This window comes from Artibeus jamaicensis, unplaced genomic scaffold, assembly GCF_021234435.1.
Source record: "Artibeus jamaicensis isolate MK-2021 breed Jamaican fruit bat unplaced genomic scaffold, CSHL_Jam_final contig_391, whole genome shotgun sequence".
In the NCBI taxonomy this organism is placed as follows: domain Eukaryota; kingdom Metazoa; phylum Chordata; class Mammalia; order Chiroptera; family Phyllostomidae; genus Artibeus; species Artibeus jamaicensis.
The window spans coordinates 29,675,633-29,691,289 of record NW_026521814.1 but is presented as its reverse complement, the minus strand read 5'-3'; the positions used below and the strand labels follow the sequence as shown (position 1 = coordinate 29,691,289).

The following is a 15,657-nucleotide window of genomic DNA, read 5'->3' as shown; positions in this document are numbered from 1 at the left end:
CACAGATCCGAATGTTTCTTATGTAGACAGACTCTGTTCTTTTGGATCTCAAAATTGTAAGTGTAAACATGTGGCTTCATATCAGCATTAATTATCTATGTAGCAAAACTAAGTTCAATGTGAAAATTAAAAGCCCTGTTTCCCAGAATTCTCTGCAAGTTACTTAAGGAAAAAATATAGAGAACTTTAAAACCACCTTAAAACCACTAAACAAAATTGACCCTTTATATATTTTTATTTGGAAATGTTCGTATCAGTACAGTGAAACTAAATTTTAAAAGACACTGGATGTCATTACTTTGGCTAGCATTCATTTATTATAAAAGACACACGGAAATTATTTACATGATGAAAGATTTCAGTACTTCAAAGGAATGGGCTTCGTCACATGATGCCATTTCAATCGTGACTTATTTCAGTCTACGTACTTTCCAAGAATGTCACCATCTCTAAATAAGAAATAATCCTGCAGATAGAAAAACCATTGGTTAAGAAAAAAACAGCAAACACTTGACTTTGCAAAATTAAGTTTTAAAAAACTTATTAAATTTACATACCTTGTCATCTAAAACTACTTTGGTTCCTCCATATTCTGGAAGAAGAACTTTATCTCCAACTTTCACACTAACTGGTTGAATCTCTCCACCCTTAAGAATGTAAGGATATTTATTAGGAAAGACATGCAGCTCACCAAATAGTTACACCTCACTTTTGTTAATCAAATCAGTTGTTAAAAAATGACTAGGTAGCCAAGTGATATAAAAATACAACTGTAGTTCTTCACTCTAAGATACCACCAGAGAGTTAGTTAATATTTTGAAATAATGTCCACATAGTAGCTTAAACTAAAATCTGATTTTAGTGGAAAAGTTCAAGAAGTTATACAGGGAAAGCTAACTTAAGCTAATTTTTAATGGCTAAATATTAATCTAACCTATGGACTATGTAAAATAAGCCAGTTTTTAAAACCATGTATACATGGTTTTGTTCAACTTCAGTGCACAAAAATTTAAGAATTCCTGAATTTAAAAATTACTTCATTTGTGATTCAATTTCCTTTCCTCAAAAACAGATCTGGAGAGACAGACTGAAGCACAGGGCCCTCTTCCTAAAGGCCTCCTGTTCCTGGCTCCCTGCTAGAACTTTCTTTCTTGGAGGCAAATGAAACGATGCAATTAACATATTTGACTCCAAGGGCATTTACTGTGGATTCTGGCTGACACTTTAGGAGCTCTAAGGTCTAACCAATTAACTCAACACCTGGAAGACTAGCTCAACCTGTTCCTTTCACAGGTATGCCAAGTAAGGTAAGGAGTTGTTAACGGATTAGGGCAATTTCAGTGTTAAAGATTACACCCATTCTTAATTATCTTCAAGCATAAATTTTTAATAAAAAACTCAAAATTTGAGCCCTGACCAGTGTGGCTCAGTTGCTTGAGCATCCATCGTAAAGCAAAAGGTTCAATTCCTGGTCAGGGCACACACACAACCATTGTTTCCCACAGTGATGTTTCTCTTCCTCTCTTTCCTCCTCCTGCCCCACATCTCAAAAAATAAACAGAATCTTAAAAAATAAATTCAGAATTTGCAGAAAACACTGGTCATACTAAGGTACCAAACAGCTATTTGGTTAATGGTTTTAATATTCTCAGACTCCCCTTCATGTAAGATGTGCAATTTTATTTTACAATCATTTTCTTTAAAGAGCCAGATCACATGTGATTGAACTGGGGGATGATCTGGAAATACAAGCTACTTAAAAGGCTGCTTTTAACAACAACCAAATATTTCCTTTTTCCCCCTCCACTTCACAAAAGTAGTAGTTTCACTTTAGTTCCCATTTACCTTTCCTTTGGAGCCCGATCCAACAGCTACTACCGTTGCTTGCAATACTTTTCCTTGAGATTTTTCTGGAAGCATAATGCCTCCTTTGGTTACAGTTTCTGCAGCACACCTTTCAACCAGCACACGGTCAAAGAGGGGCAGAAACTTTCTAAATGCCTGTCCTGCCTGTAGGGAGAGAAATGTTTGATTGAAACAAAAAACAGTATGTGATTATGTTCAACAAAGACAATGCCATTGTAAACGTTACATGTAAAACACCACGTGTGGTTTCAAAGATAATGCCCCAACTCAGATTACTCATTTAGGAAACCCACTTGAATGCAATGCTTTATATTTCGAGTTAATCTCCTACTCCCTATGTATGTTAGGGGTCATTTTTGCTTCTCTGGTCAGCAACTGGACGAGCTGTAATGGCAACCTTAATTTATTCCAAGGTCAAATATTTTCCTTCCTTGGGTTTTTCAGGATATTTTCAGCAAACACTTAAGTCAATTTCCCGGCCCAAGGCCATGCTTTCTTCATGAAATTACACACTTATTAAGACCCTGCAGGGGAAAGCGAGTCGGCAGCAGCGGTTGCGTCTGGGTTTCCGCCCCCTACGCCACGAGCCCGTCGCAAACGAGCGTGCAAAGAGCCCTTAGGAAAAGGTCAGTCGGTACTGGCTTCTCCAGATTTGGGGAAGGTGCGGATCCCCGAGTGATCCCTACCCCTCCCATTACTCCCCGCAGAACCGTCCAGGCTCTCCGTATGCCTCAGACCGACCGCGACTCGCGTGCGCCCAGGCCACGAGGGACTCACCATGACTCTGGCCGCTGCAGTTACTACTCTGCTCTCGCTCTGCGCCCGCAAGGAGAGAGCAGCGGGACCCGCGGGACACGTGAACTTCCGAAAAAACCTACCAGCGCGCAGGCGCATTCGCCCCCCCTACCCGCCCTACCCCGCGAGTGAGGGAGGCTGCAGAGGCGCGAGCCACGATTCGCCCGGAGAGCTCTGCACAGCCCCCTGACGGTACGACCAGGAGGCGGAAGAAAAGAGGCGCCCTTTCTAGGCTTTTCTAGGAGTCCTGCCCAGGTTAAAGTAGTATTCCTTCGCCCCCTCCCGGAAGTGACGCAGATTGACCCTTGACCAACTAGAGAGCGTGGCTCTCTCGGGAAAGTTCCAGAACCGAGCGCAGCCCGGGAACCAGCCTAAGCTCGCGGGAGAAGCCTGAGGTCTGCGGACTGGCCAGGCGCGGGTAGGGAAAGGCGGGGCTGGCGCCCGGCGCGTGCTGATTGCCGGGCCTAGGTCGCGGGGAAGGGGGTGGGAGGTGCCAGCGCGCACGTTGCCGCGGGGCGGGGGGAGCCCTGGAGGGAGGGGACTTTAGCTCATTGCCTTGTGCTCCTTGCCCTCGGTCTCTCACTCCTCGCGTACGACCTCTCTAGTCGCTCGCACCTACGGCCGCTGCCCCGCAGGTATGCTGCCACTCCTCCCAGGCTCCTTGGATCCGGAGCCGTCCTTCCCCGCTGCCCTAGTGCCGGAGTGGGCCGGCCGCAGAGACCGTGGGTTTCCCTCCAGCTCCGCAGGCTCGGACCCGCTTGCCCAGGCCTCGCGGGTCCATGCGGTGCCTATCACGTGCTGCGTGGATCGCTCGCCGGGGCAGGGCGTGGAAGGGGAGGCTTGCATGAGAGTTTGTGTGGGATCGGGGGAATGTATTCACGTTCCGAGGCAACCCACTCCTGGCTGACTGCAGGGCTTTGGGGAGGGTGGTCGCATCCGCATGGGAACCGCTTTGGCCCCGGGGACTCGGCTGGATTCGTACCTCCACCCTTGACCTTGCTCCGGGCGTCAGGATGGAAGCACACGTGGGGCCGCGCGGAGTGGGCCGGGTCGCAGCCGCCAGCATCGCGGCCTACCTGGCCGCTCTAGAAACACGTCTTACTAAGCAGGTTTTTGCACTCAGGAATATTTCACTCTCCTAGTCATCGGGTTGAGATCATGCCCATATCCTGCAGACTTGGTGTCTCAGGGGCACATTTGGAGTGTGTGGGCGCTGAAGGCCATTTTAGCAGTGAAAGATTAACTTGTTTAGCCGCAGGAGTAAATGACCACGGGGAAGAAGATGGGTGTGCTTTGTGCTGGTGCTCTAGGTCCGGCGTGCAGGCGGCCCTTTTCCACAAACTTGCTCTAGTACTTGGTGGCTATGGGATGCCTGTGGCACAGGTGTAGTGGCTAGAAGAATTCAGCCGAGCTCGCTTCTGCATCTAACGTTCGTCCTTTTGCATAGGTGCCATGTTTGTGTAACAGCACATCTCGGGTAATGCTAGTATTGATGTACTGATGATATTCTTGTTTCTTTCTCTCCCCAGAAATGCTTCGATTACACAAAGTCCTTCAACAAATTAGGCCAGTGTCCAGGGCACTGGCTCCTCATCTCACTCGGGCTTATGCCAAAGATGTAAAATTTGGTGCAGATGCCCGAGCCTTAATGCTTCAAGGTGTAGACCTTTTAGCTGATGCTGTAGCTGTTACAATGGGGCCAAAGGTATCACTATTATTTTTGTAATTTATAGTACTGTTAATTAAGGAATAGTATTTTGTTGATGCCCAATAGTCACACTATTTTTGAGATAACCCAATTTACATATAGTTCCAACATTACTGGTAAATCTTTTTTTCTTTTGCTTACATATGTATAAGTCTTAAAACTTAAAATCGTTTTTTGCCAAATTGCGAAACTTGATTTTGTACAATGTGATGTAATCCACTGGTAATACCATATAGCTCAAGATGAAGTCTTGACCTCAAGGTAGACTTAATCTTGCTTGCCGGCTTTTGTTAAATTTTGGATTGTTTCCCAGTAATTAGCACCTAGCATAGACAGAAGAATGTTCTTACCTCCTATAATACCTCAACTATGTTATTGTGGGTGCTAGTTTTACCTAATGTTTTTCTGCTGACGTTTCTGTTCCAATGTGCATTTATTTTATTTTTTATTTCAAAAGATTTTATTTATTTATTTAGAGAGATGGAGAAGGGAGAGAGGAAGAGAGGGAGTGAAACATCAATGTGTGATTGCCTCTAGCACACCCCATACTGAGGATATGGCCTGCAACCCAGGCATGTGCCCTGACTGGGAATAAAACCAGCGATGCTTGGTTCGCAGGCCTGCGCTCGATTCACTGAGCTACACCAGCCAGGGCTGCAACGTGCATTTAAAATTTTGTTTCATTTAACATGAAGAAATTGGTGAGTGAGTGGTAATAAATCAAAGAGGCCTTTGAGTTGAAGGTTGTGCACAGTGAAGTGATGCTTCATGTTAAAACAATTCAAATATTAAAGTGATGCAAACAGTGTAAATAGGACACTGGCATGCCTCCTAAGCAGAGCTTTAGTTCAAACCGAAAGCTGCAGTGCTGTGCACTGTATCCGAGATTTAATGTTGAATAACTTGGAAGAATGCAAGAGTGCACTGTGCTTGCCTGCAGTTAGTATTTTGGTAACTAATTTTTACACCAAATTTAAAAGTAAGTTTTCACATTACTTTCAAAGATAGCAGGCACTCAGCAAAACTTAAGTATAAATTATGTGAAGAATTTCATTGTGATTTATAAAATTGGTATCCTTTTACATGGGTTCTTGTTTTGCAACACCTTTTAATCTCTAGGCATTTTACCTTTCATAATACCTTACCCAGAGTTACACAGTTGGCAAGAAAGAGGTGATTTTGTCTAAACTAAGAACTTTGATGAACTTGCCGTTGAGATTAATGCTACAGATCTGGTCATCTCAAGGCTTTCAAGTAATTGCCTTAGAAACATTGTTCTGCTTTATACTGAATAGTACTTTAAGTGTGTGATTCTGTAACATTTTTTCCTTCAATTATAGGGAAGAACGGTGATAATTGAACAGAGCTGGGGAAGTCCCAAAGTAACAAAAGATGGTGTGACTGTTGCAAAGTCCATTGACTTAAAAGACAAATATAAAAATATTGGCGCCAAACTTGTTCAAGATGTTGCCAATAATACAAACGAAGAAGCTGGTGATGGCACCACCACTGCTACTGTGCTAGCACGTGCTATTGCCAAGGAGGGCTTTGAGAAGATTAGTAAAGGTGCTAATCCAGTGGAGATCAGGAGAGGTAGGGATGTCTCTTCATTGATACCACATTGTTTATGTTAGAAAATTGATTCTTATTTCTCCTCTTCTCTAAAAATTCTCACCCTGAGTATTCCTTCAGCAAATAGTGATTGAATGCCTGCCTCTATGGTGGGCACTGTATTAGGTGTTAACAAGGGAAACAAACGTGACTAAGACATTTCCTGTTGTTGGTCTGTCCCTTGTGTCTTTGTTACACCCCCTTCCACTTCTTAAACCTCCCCCACTGCCCTGACAGCCAGTGGTTTTATTGGGAGACAGGACATGCGCTTTGTACCTTGGGAATAGTAAACTTGGAGGTTGGAGCAGAGAGATTACAGTTTTGATACTCTACTTTGGTAAGTAACTAAGTCACCCAGGTTGTCACGGGATTTTTTAAAGCAAAATTGTTTCCTTATCACTATTTGATTTTGATCTTTATTGTATTTTTTCCGTTAACACGTAGTCCCCTTGTGCCCCCCTTGTACCCCCTCGCCCTGGCAATCACCATAGTTGTCCATGTCCACGAATCCTTTTTCCTTTTTGCTCAGTCCCTCCACCCCCTAACTTCCCCCACTAGCTGTCATCCTGCTCTCCATCTATGAGACTGTCCGAATTTTCCTATTAGTTCAGATTGTTTGTTAGATTCCACAAAGCAGTTTTTTCCTCATCTCTTAACAGCACATACTATGTGTGTTATTGGCCTTCGTTTTATTATTGCTTATTTTGGGAAGCTAGACCACAATTTAAAGATTTGCTCCCTAACATGAGCTTTATAATGATACACACTCGAGTCCTGTCATTGTCATTTATTACCTGTGTACTAAAACTTGGTTTTGGTACCTTGAAAATGAAATTACCATGTACCTCTAGGGTCTTACTGGCTGAACTAGGAGACTTTCCATAAAGGATGATGTTACTAGTTTTGTCAGAATTGGCATCCCAGTTATACTGATGTTTCATTTTATGTATCTTGATGTTTGAGGTCCAGAAATAGAAATGTGTTGCATTAAAAGCTGTTGTACTGTAAATCACTACTAATTATTAGTTCAGGTTATTAAGATTACTTCCCAGCCATGGCTAGTGTGGCTCAGTGGATTGAGTGCTGGCCTGTGAACCAAAGCATTGCTGGTTCGATTCCCAGTCAGTGTACAGGGTTGTAGGCCAGGTCCCCAGTACAGGGCATGCAAGAGGCAACCACAATGTTTCTTTCCTCTTTCTTTGTCCCTTTCCCTTTCTCTGAAAATAAAAATAAATAAAAACTTTTTTAAAAACCCTAAAAATTAAAAAAAAATTACATCTCAAAGGTCATTGTTGTTATACACCTTGCTTTGAAATTTTTTCTTGAAGCAATACTTAAGGAAAGAGCTAGCACTAGTCCCTATTGAACAAAATAAGGTTCTCATAAATCCATATTGTGATGTTATCAACTTAAAATTTTGTAGGTTCATAATTACATTTTTTAAAGATTTTACTTATTTTTAAGGAGGGGAAGGGAGAGAGGGAGAAACATCAGTGTGTGGTTGTCTCTCGAGTGCCCCCTAGTGGGTACCTGGCCCACAACCCAGGCGTGTGTCCTGACTGGAAATTGAACCAGCGACCCTTTGGTTTGCTAGCTGGCCCTCAATCCACTGAGCCACATCAGCCCGGGCTATAATTACATATTAAATGAGGAAATACTGGATAATTAAAACCTGCAGGGGCATAGTTGCAGGAAATTCCTTATCCTTGAGAATTATACTTGTCGAAAGTAAGGAAGGGACTGTAACCCATTCTGGTCCTTTTTTGTGTCGTTCAGTTGAGGGGAGAAGTGTTGGGTGGCCCTATTGGAAACATGCAACATGATTGGATTGGGAGTGACTGACACAGAATGAGTTGAATGATGCAGTTGTATACCTCAATGTTTTTTTAGTCCAGTTGTAAAAATATTTTGGCATTTGGGACTTTATTAAAATTTCTGTTTCAGTGCATGCCATTCAACTCCTTGTGATTTGGGAAAGTACTGGCATAGAAACAAAGTATAAGCTAAGACATGAAAACATTTATTATATAAAGCGAAAGTTGTACATGACATGTAGTCAGTGACATTTATTCTTGACCCAGGTGTGATGTTAGCTGTTGATGCTGTAATTTCTGAACTTAAGAAACAGTCCAAACCTGTGACAACCCCTGAAGAAATAGCTCAGGTAGGGAATTTTTTATAATATTTTATGGTAATGTTAAAAAAATTTAATAACATTTTATTCCATGGAAATCATACACCAATGTCAGAATTAACAATACTGCTCAACCACCAACACTAGAAGCATTTTTCTCACCAAATGATTGCTCTGACATTTAACAATTGAAAGTGGAACCAGTACGTCATCAGGAGTACTATGCCGTAAAGTCCTCTTCCCCATTCCTCCACCTCTCCCACCATGAATGTGTCAATTCGGAAGTAATTAGGAAGAGGAAGGGGAGTTGATGGAGGACACTAGTCTTAACCTGTTTGATTTGGAAAGGTAACTTGATTATTTCAGGTTGCTACAATTTCTGCAAATGGAGACAAAGAAATTGGCAACATAATTTCCGATGCGATGAAAAAAGTTGGAAGAAAGGGCGTCATCACAGTAAAGGTAAGTGTGTTTTTCATGATAGCTTGAAATGAGTTGTCTGATGATCAAAACTGAGTCTTCCAAATAAAAAGAATTTGATCTATATTTCCAAAAGTATATTCTATTTTATTCCATCACATGTCATGATAGCACATATATAGAGTACTTAACTATGTTTTGTGTGAATTATTAGCCTTTGCTGTCGGGAATGAAACAATTCTAACTTAAATGGTATTGTCTTCTAGCTGTAAAAATTAATTCAAATATGCATTCTTGGAGTTTTTGCAGAAGTTGGATGCCCCGGGGCATGTACATACACCTATCTGGACCCCGGTCTTTAAGACAAGTGGGGTTGATTTATTAATCTGGTCTATAGTTACAGTTTTTGTGTTTCTTTAATGAAATTCATACAAATAATTCTTTGATCCCATCCCCATAGGATGGGAAAACACTGAATGACGAATTAGAAATTATTGAAGGCATGAAGTTTGACCGAGGTTATATCTCTCCATACTTTATTAATACAGCAAAAGGTAAGAGCAAGATTGCTGTCATGTTATGGGGGGTGGTAGGAGAGGGTAAAGGGGGAATAAAAGGTGATGGAAAGAGGCACTGACTTGAGGTGGTGACCACAATGCAAGATACAGATGAGGTATTGCAGAGTTGTATTACTTAAATCTGTATGATTTTATTAATGTAGCCCAGGACAATTAAAAAGGAAATGTAGATAAAAAATAAAGTATTTTATTTGTTATGTGTCGAAATGGTGGCATTTGTTGGCATTGTATCTCTGAAAATCTAAATTTCTATGCACCAAAAATTAAAATGTATATAAGAGGAAAACCATGAACTTATTAGTGGCTTTAAAAATGTATCGAAAGTTTGGTTTATAATTTTTCCAGTTACATAAATTGCAGTAACATTCAGAATATTAATGTTCTGAAGTTGCTTTGAAATGTTCTTTGTTTTTGCAGGTCAGAAATGTGAATTCCAAGATGCCTATGTCCTACTGAGTGAAAAGAAAATTTCTAGTGTTCAGTCCATTGTACCCGCTCTTGAAATTGCCAATGCTCACCGTAAGCCCTTGGTCATAATTGCTGAAGATGTTGATGGAGAAGCTCTAAGTACACTTGTTTTGAATAGGTAATAGGCAGTGATGTTTGGTTTACATTTCTAGGTGAATAATGTGTATTGATAGAAATCTCCACTGCGTTCCTCCACCCACTTGTGTTTGTATCTGCAGTTGTGTATAATGTAGGTGTACTTCATGAACCCTTAGTCCAGTTGTGATGACTTGTCTTTTTTTTTTTTTAGATTTTATTTATTTGTCTTTAGAGGGGAAGGGAAAGAGAGAGGGAGAGAAAACATCAATGTATGGTTGCCTTTTGTGCATCCCCTGCTGGGAATTGGCTGCAGGGAACTGGCCTGCAACCCAGGCATGTGCCCTGAAAGGGAATCAAACCACGATTGTCCAGTTTGCAGGCCTGTGCTCAATCCACTGAGCTACATCAGCCAGGGTGACTTTGTCTTTTTAAATGGGGCCCCAAAGTCCTTAATGTTTTGTGTAGCTTTCTCATAACATAGCCTTGGTTTGTAAGTGTTTACAGTTGGTTTGAAGGTAAATGACTGAGCTTGGTTTTTATATTTTAAGGTTCTGGAAAAATAGTTTTACAACTATAATTTTGCATGGAAAGAGATAAGTGAGCAACTACCATACTAAAAACTTCAGGTCTAAGTATATTCAGCAGTCAGTACTTTACATAATCATAAAGAAAATTTTAATTAGTTAATAGTTTGAAACAAATTTGGGACTCAACCTAAAATAAAGGGAGGTCTATTCACTTAATTTTTAAAATCTGTAGTTTAGGGCATTACTTTTGGCTTGAAGACAGGTAATGTTAATGCTGTAAGACATTATTGAAATATATATATTCTTTCTAATATTAGAATTGAGGTATATCAGACATAAAATCTCCCAATTTGATTAAAGGGAGATGCACAGATGAAATAGCTGTGTGTGCGTTGGAGATTGCATACCTTGACCTGATCCAGAATCTGAGTTTATATTCCTGGAATATTTGTTAGCTTGGACTTGCTTTTTATATTATAAAAAAAGCCTTAGAAATTAGGGAATTTGAAGCCAAAATGAAAAAAAAATAGGCCTACAGAGTTTTCATTGAGCCATTTTATTGGTAGCTGAAAAATTTAATGTCTGATTTACTTGACATACCATTAGAACTTACCTCTCTGATTTTTATTTGGCTTTTTTAACAAACTAGACCAGCTGTCTGGAAGTTTGTGTGTTTCTTTTGTTTCACAATGTGGTTTCAAGTGGACATTTTTTGGTATGTTCCAAGTATTCATTACCTGTTTAAATTGCTTCATCGATGTTACTGACATTTATAAAGGAATTAAATTAAGAACACTGCTTGCTCAGTTAATAGCAACTTAATACTAAATGGAACCCATGGGGTAAGTGCTTGTTAGATGACCCCCCCAAACGTGATAATTAGTAATTTAGAGTTTTCATCATCTGAAACAGTTACCGTTGTTTTTAATTTAAACATTGTTAATTCCTGTTCTTTACAGGCTAAAAGTTGGTCTTCAGGTTGTAGCAGTCAAAGCTCCAGGTTTTGGTGACAATAGAAAGAACCAGCTTAAAGACATGGCTATTGCTACTGGTGGTGCAGTAAGTAACATACATGGGATACTGGTTTACCGAATGTCGTTTCTACTTCCAGGTCTAAAGTCAATATGTAGAATTCACATTTTTTACAATCACATACTACCACCTGAACTGTTTGTTTAATCTCTCTCTCTCGTGGATGTCTGGGGGGTGAAGGTTGGATTAAGTAATGCTATAGTTACTTTTCCTACCTTGTTGTGGATGGTCTTAGTGACAAGTCTTTTTTTTTTTTAAGAATACAGTAAAAGGACATAGGACTTAAGAGGTTATTATTTTTTTTTAATGGATAAATTAAAAAAAAATTTTTTTTCCTGATTATGCTATTACAGTTGTCCCTGGACTTAAGAATTTAGGATTAGGGTTTAGCCCTGGTTCCACCAGAAGTGTGACCTTGGGTGAGTTTCCTGGGTTCATACTTTTCCCAAATAAAATTAATATTAATTGAGGTTTAAGTGAGAAGTAGGAAATACAATATTCAAAGGTATTGAACTTTTACATTTCAAAGAAATAACAGTATTACCACATGTTTCTTGCATCAATACATCCGCATGATGTATAATTAATAAACTTGGTATAGTGAAAAAACCATAACTGAAATTTGTTACATTTTTAAAAAATGGTTTTGTAGGTGTTTGGAGAAGAAGGATTAACTCTAAATCTTGAAGACGTTCAGGCTCATGACTTAGGAAAAGTTGGCGAGGTCACTGTAACCAAAGATGATGCCATGCTCTTGAAAGGAAAAGGTGACAAGGCTCAAATCGAAAAACGTATTCAAGAAATCATCGAGCAGTTGGATATCACAACTAGTGAATATGAAAAGGAAAAACTAAATGAACGTCTGGCAAAACTCTCAGATGGGGTAGCTGTGCTGAAGGTAAGATTCATTGTTGACTTTTTGCGTTTTATTCAGGGAATTAACTTCCTTATGGAGGTAATTATTACTTAAAATTTTAAGTAAACTAGGTGCTGATGACCCTTGGCTGTCAGTCTCTTGAATTGGAGAAGCCGTTCTAACTGGCATTTTTTTCATCTCTAGGTTGGTGGGACAAGTGATGTTGAAGTGAATGAAAAGAAGGACAGAGTAACAGACGCCCTCAATGCTACGCGGGCCGCCGTGGAGGAAGGCATTGTCCTGGGGGGGGGCTGTGCCCTGCTTCGGTGCATTCCGCCCTTGGACTCGCTGACTCCAGCCAATGAAGATCAGAAAATTGGTAAAAAGTTACTTAAAATTAGTTTATTTGTGATCTGCTTTTAGTCTTTCCGTTAGAATAATATTGTTGCCCACTATATGGAACACAAATCACAAAGCAATTCCCAGAATAATGAAAGTGCCGAGCTCAGTGCTTTGTACTTTCGTTGACCTCAGTGGTCAACAAGAGGTAAAAGATGCATCCTGACTTTCAGGGGAAATGACTGGGCCTGTGCTATTTCCCAACTGGAATTTTTCTGTATCAGTACTCACAAGGAGAATTGTGTTGTAGTATTTATAAAAGAAAAAATTCAAATGAAGTAGCTAAATTTTGTTGTTTTTTTTCGTAGGTATAGAAATTATTAAAAAAGCACTCAGAATTCCTGCAATGACCATTGCTAAGAATGCAGGTGTTGAGGGATCGTTGATAGTTGAGAAAATTATGCAGAGTTCCTCAGAAGTTGGTTATGACGCTATGCTTGGAGATTTTGTGAACATGGTGGAAAAAGGAATCATTGATCCAACTAAGGTGAGTAATTGACCACTTTCTACAAGTTCTTTCAGTAGCTCTTATTCACATTTTACTAAATAAGCAGTAATACTTTATGCACCTTTTTCCTTAGGTTGTAAGAACTGCTTTATTGGATGCTGCTGGAGTGGCCTCTCTGTTAACAACAGCAGAAGTTGTAGTCACAGAGCTTCCTAAAGAAGAGAAAGACCCTGGGATGGGCGGCATGGGCGGGATGGGGGGCGGGATGGGAGGCGGCATGTTCTAGTCCCAGAATAGTGCTTTACCGTGATTACTGAGAACTGTGAGAGGAAGCTCCAGGCAGGGCTCCTCACCTCCAACTTCAGAGAAGTCAGTTGAAGGAAATGACGGAAGAAAAGGCTGGCTGATGTTTAAGAAAATCACTATGACCATCAGTTACTGGTTTCAGTTGACACATACAATGGTTTACCGCTGTCATTGTCCATGCCTACAGATAATTTATTTTGTATTTTTTAATAAAATACATTTGTACATTCCCGATAACTAAGTGCAAGAGCCATGTACCAATGTACTGCTTTCAACTTAAATCACTGAGGTATTTTTACTACTATTCTGTTAAAATCAGGATTTTAGTGCTTGCCATCGCCTGATGAGAAGTTAAGCAGCCTTTCTGTGGAGGGTAAGAATAATTGTGTACAAAGTAGAGAAATATCCAATTATGTGAGCTTTGTGTAATAAAAATTTGTTTAAAGTTAATTGCGTTAGCCTCTCCATGGACTAGAAGATCAGAGAAATGAAAGCTAACGGAAGAGGAAGGGTTTAACTTTTTTTTAAATCCTCACCACGGGATATATTTAGAGAGGAAGGGAGAGAGAGAAACATCCAGTCAGTTGCTTCTCGTGCATCCCCTGTCCAGGAATTGAACCCACAACCTCTTGGTGCAGGGGCCAAGGCTCCAAACAACCGTCACCCTACCAGAGCTGATTCACTTAGTTGTGTATTTGTTGGTTGATTTCTTACATGTGCTCTCACTGGGGGTTGAACCCACAGCCTTGGTATATCAGGAGGACACTAACCAATTAGCTGGCCTGGACAATAATGGAAAAAAGTGAAAGGTAACAGCTCTGAATCCTGTGGAAATAATATTGTATGTATTGGGGTTTCGGTCATAAAGAAAGGGGCAAGTTGTTTCTCACGTGGGTTATTACTCCCAACACCTCAGCACAACAGAAGAGCTATGGGTCCCTACCAGGAGGGCGGGGTGTACTACAGTGGAGAGGAGTGAGGTGTGCCATTCAAACAATGGATGGGGGCAGGTAGGGCAGCCATAACTTGGTCATGCATGGCCCCATGTTTTCACTGTTACTTAAAAAGTTAAAAGAAAATAGGTATCTGGCTCAATGTACTTGGTCTTTATTAGATTACACAGTGTGGGAGGGTGGCTTTTTTTTAATCTTCACCCAAAGCTGTATCTTGATTTTTAGAAAGAGGAACGTGTAGAGAAACAATGATCAGTTGCCGCCTCTGTGCATCTGGACAGGATCAAACCCGAAACCTAGCCATGTGCTCTGACAAGGAATCAAACCTGCAACCTTTTGGTGTATGGGACAGCACTTCAACTAAGCTACCCAGCCAGGGCTGACTTTTAAAATAGTACCTGGCTGTGTGCATGTTGGGGACAGATACTGATTTGCAAGAGGTAACATTGCTTTCTAGATTCACTGTTAAAAACACAAGGTAAAAGATCTTGTGTAACATTTAAATTTTTACTTTTCATCTGTGCCAAGGACCTAGTCTAGCTTGGAGCTGTGGCACCTGAGATCTGCTCTAGGTGGGAGGGAACTCCTCAGTATGGCCCTGTGGCCACTGCTTAGTCCAGTGTAAACCAGGCCATGAGGGAGATATTTCTTCTGTCATTTTGTATACATTGCACAGAAATAGAGGGAAAAATAAAGTCCACCACAGATCAAGAGTTAAAGTTACTTGAAATCCTGCAGCTACAAATAATTTTGCAGCTAGATTATTGTAAAAAGAGGAATGGGAACACCTGGTCTTTAAAAGATTTCTAGTTGCTATTAGAATAACAGGAGCCTGACGAGGTTAACAGGAAAAATTACTGTTATGCGCCAGATATTGGACTAAATACTTGGATTATTTTAACCCTTTGAACCATCTTGGTTTAGGGACTACTTACTATACCTAAGCTACAATTATGTAAACTGAGGCTCTGAAAGGTTAAGTGATCTACACAAGTCTCAAGAGCTATTTAAGTAGCAGACCCCAGATCTGATCCAGGGTTCAGAGTTTAAAGTCAGAACAAGCCTATAATGAAGTTCTCAAAGCCGAGATCTAGACAATTGTAAGGAACCCTGTAAAAGCTGCTGCAAGTCAAATAAGTAGACCAAGAAGTTTCCTTTCTTGACTACGATTTTGGAGATTCTAGAGAGAAGCAGGAGTATCAAGAATCAAGATGGTGTTTCAAACAATTTGGTCAAGATTAAAGATGCCAGTGACTGTGGGTGAGGAAGCAGGAGTGGCAGATCTGTGAGAAAACATGTCTAGGTTGTTCATGGAAATCCCTTGGGAAACCACATGCAATAAAATGCTCAGGCCCAAGTCAGATGTTGGATGGAAAAATGTTGGCAGGCTGGAGTTGCCTTACTGAAAGCAAGCAGGATTTATTTGTACAGTACAGACCCACAGACAGCCTTTCAAGTCAACATTTGCAGGAGTGTGT

The 15,657-nt window shown here is 40.6% G+C and overlaps 2 protein-coding genes across 4 annotated transcripts in view; one reads left to right on the top strand and one right to left on the bottom strand.

The window, feature by feature from the left end:
* LOC119065497 (MOB-like protein phocein) overlaps positions 1–2,899 on the bottom strand; it is a 54,026-nt gene extending 51,127 nt beyond the window's left edge. Inside the window, exons 1-4 of one of the 2 annotated variants that reach the window (XM_037167016.2) lie at positions 2,644–2,899; positions 1,846–2,010; positions 558–647; positions 290–466 (exon numbers count right to left, since the gene is read on the bottom strand). In XM_037167016.2, coding sequence (XP_037022911.2) covers positions 416–466; positions 558–647; positions 1,846–2,010; positions 2,644–2,760 — 423 coding nt within the window. In that variant the 5' untranslated portion in view covers positions 2,761–2,899 and the 3' untranslated portion in view covers positions 290–415. Of the gene's footprint in view, positions 1–289; positions 467–557; positions 648–1,845; positions 2,011–2,643 lie in introns of those variants that run through there. The other variant, XM_053665066.1, reaches the window with a different exon arrangement.
* Positions 2,900–2,990: 91 nt separating this feature from the next.
* Positions 2,991–13,676, top strand: HSPD1 (heat shock protein family D (Hsp60) member 1). Of its 2 annotated transcripts, none has more exons than XM_037167015.2 (12): positions 2,991–3,079; positions 4,191–4,366; positions 5,710–5,962; positions 8,062–8,144; positions 8,481–8,576; positions 8,995–9,088; positions 9,530–9,698; positions 11,145–11,244; positions 11,870–12,115; positions 12,278–12,452; positions 12,781–12,959; positions 13,054–13,676. In XM_037167015.2, exons 2-12 carry the CDS (start codon positions 4,193–4,195, stop codon positions 13,204–13,206), a joined length of 1,722 nt encoding a protein of 573 aa, XP_037022910.2. In that variant the 5' UTR covers positions 2,991–3,079; positions 4,191–4,192; the 3' UTR covers positions 13,207–13,676. The 2 variants fall into 2 exon arrangements, with proteins under 2 accessions (XP_037022910.2, XP_037022908.2); XM_037167013.2 differs by lacking the exon at positions 2,991–3,079 and adding an exon at positions 3,187–3,296.
* Positions 13,677–15,657: the final 1,981 nt, after the last annotated feature.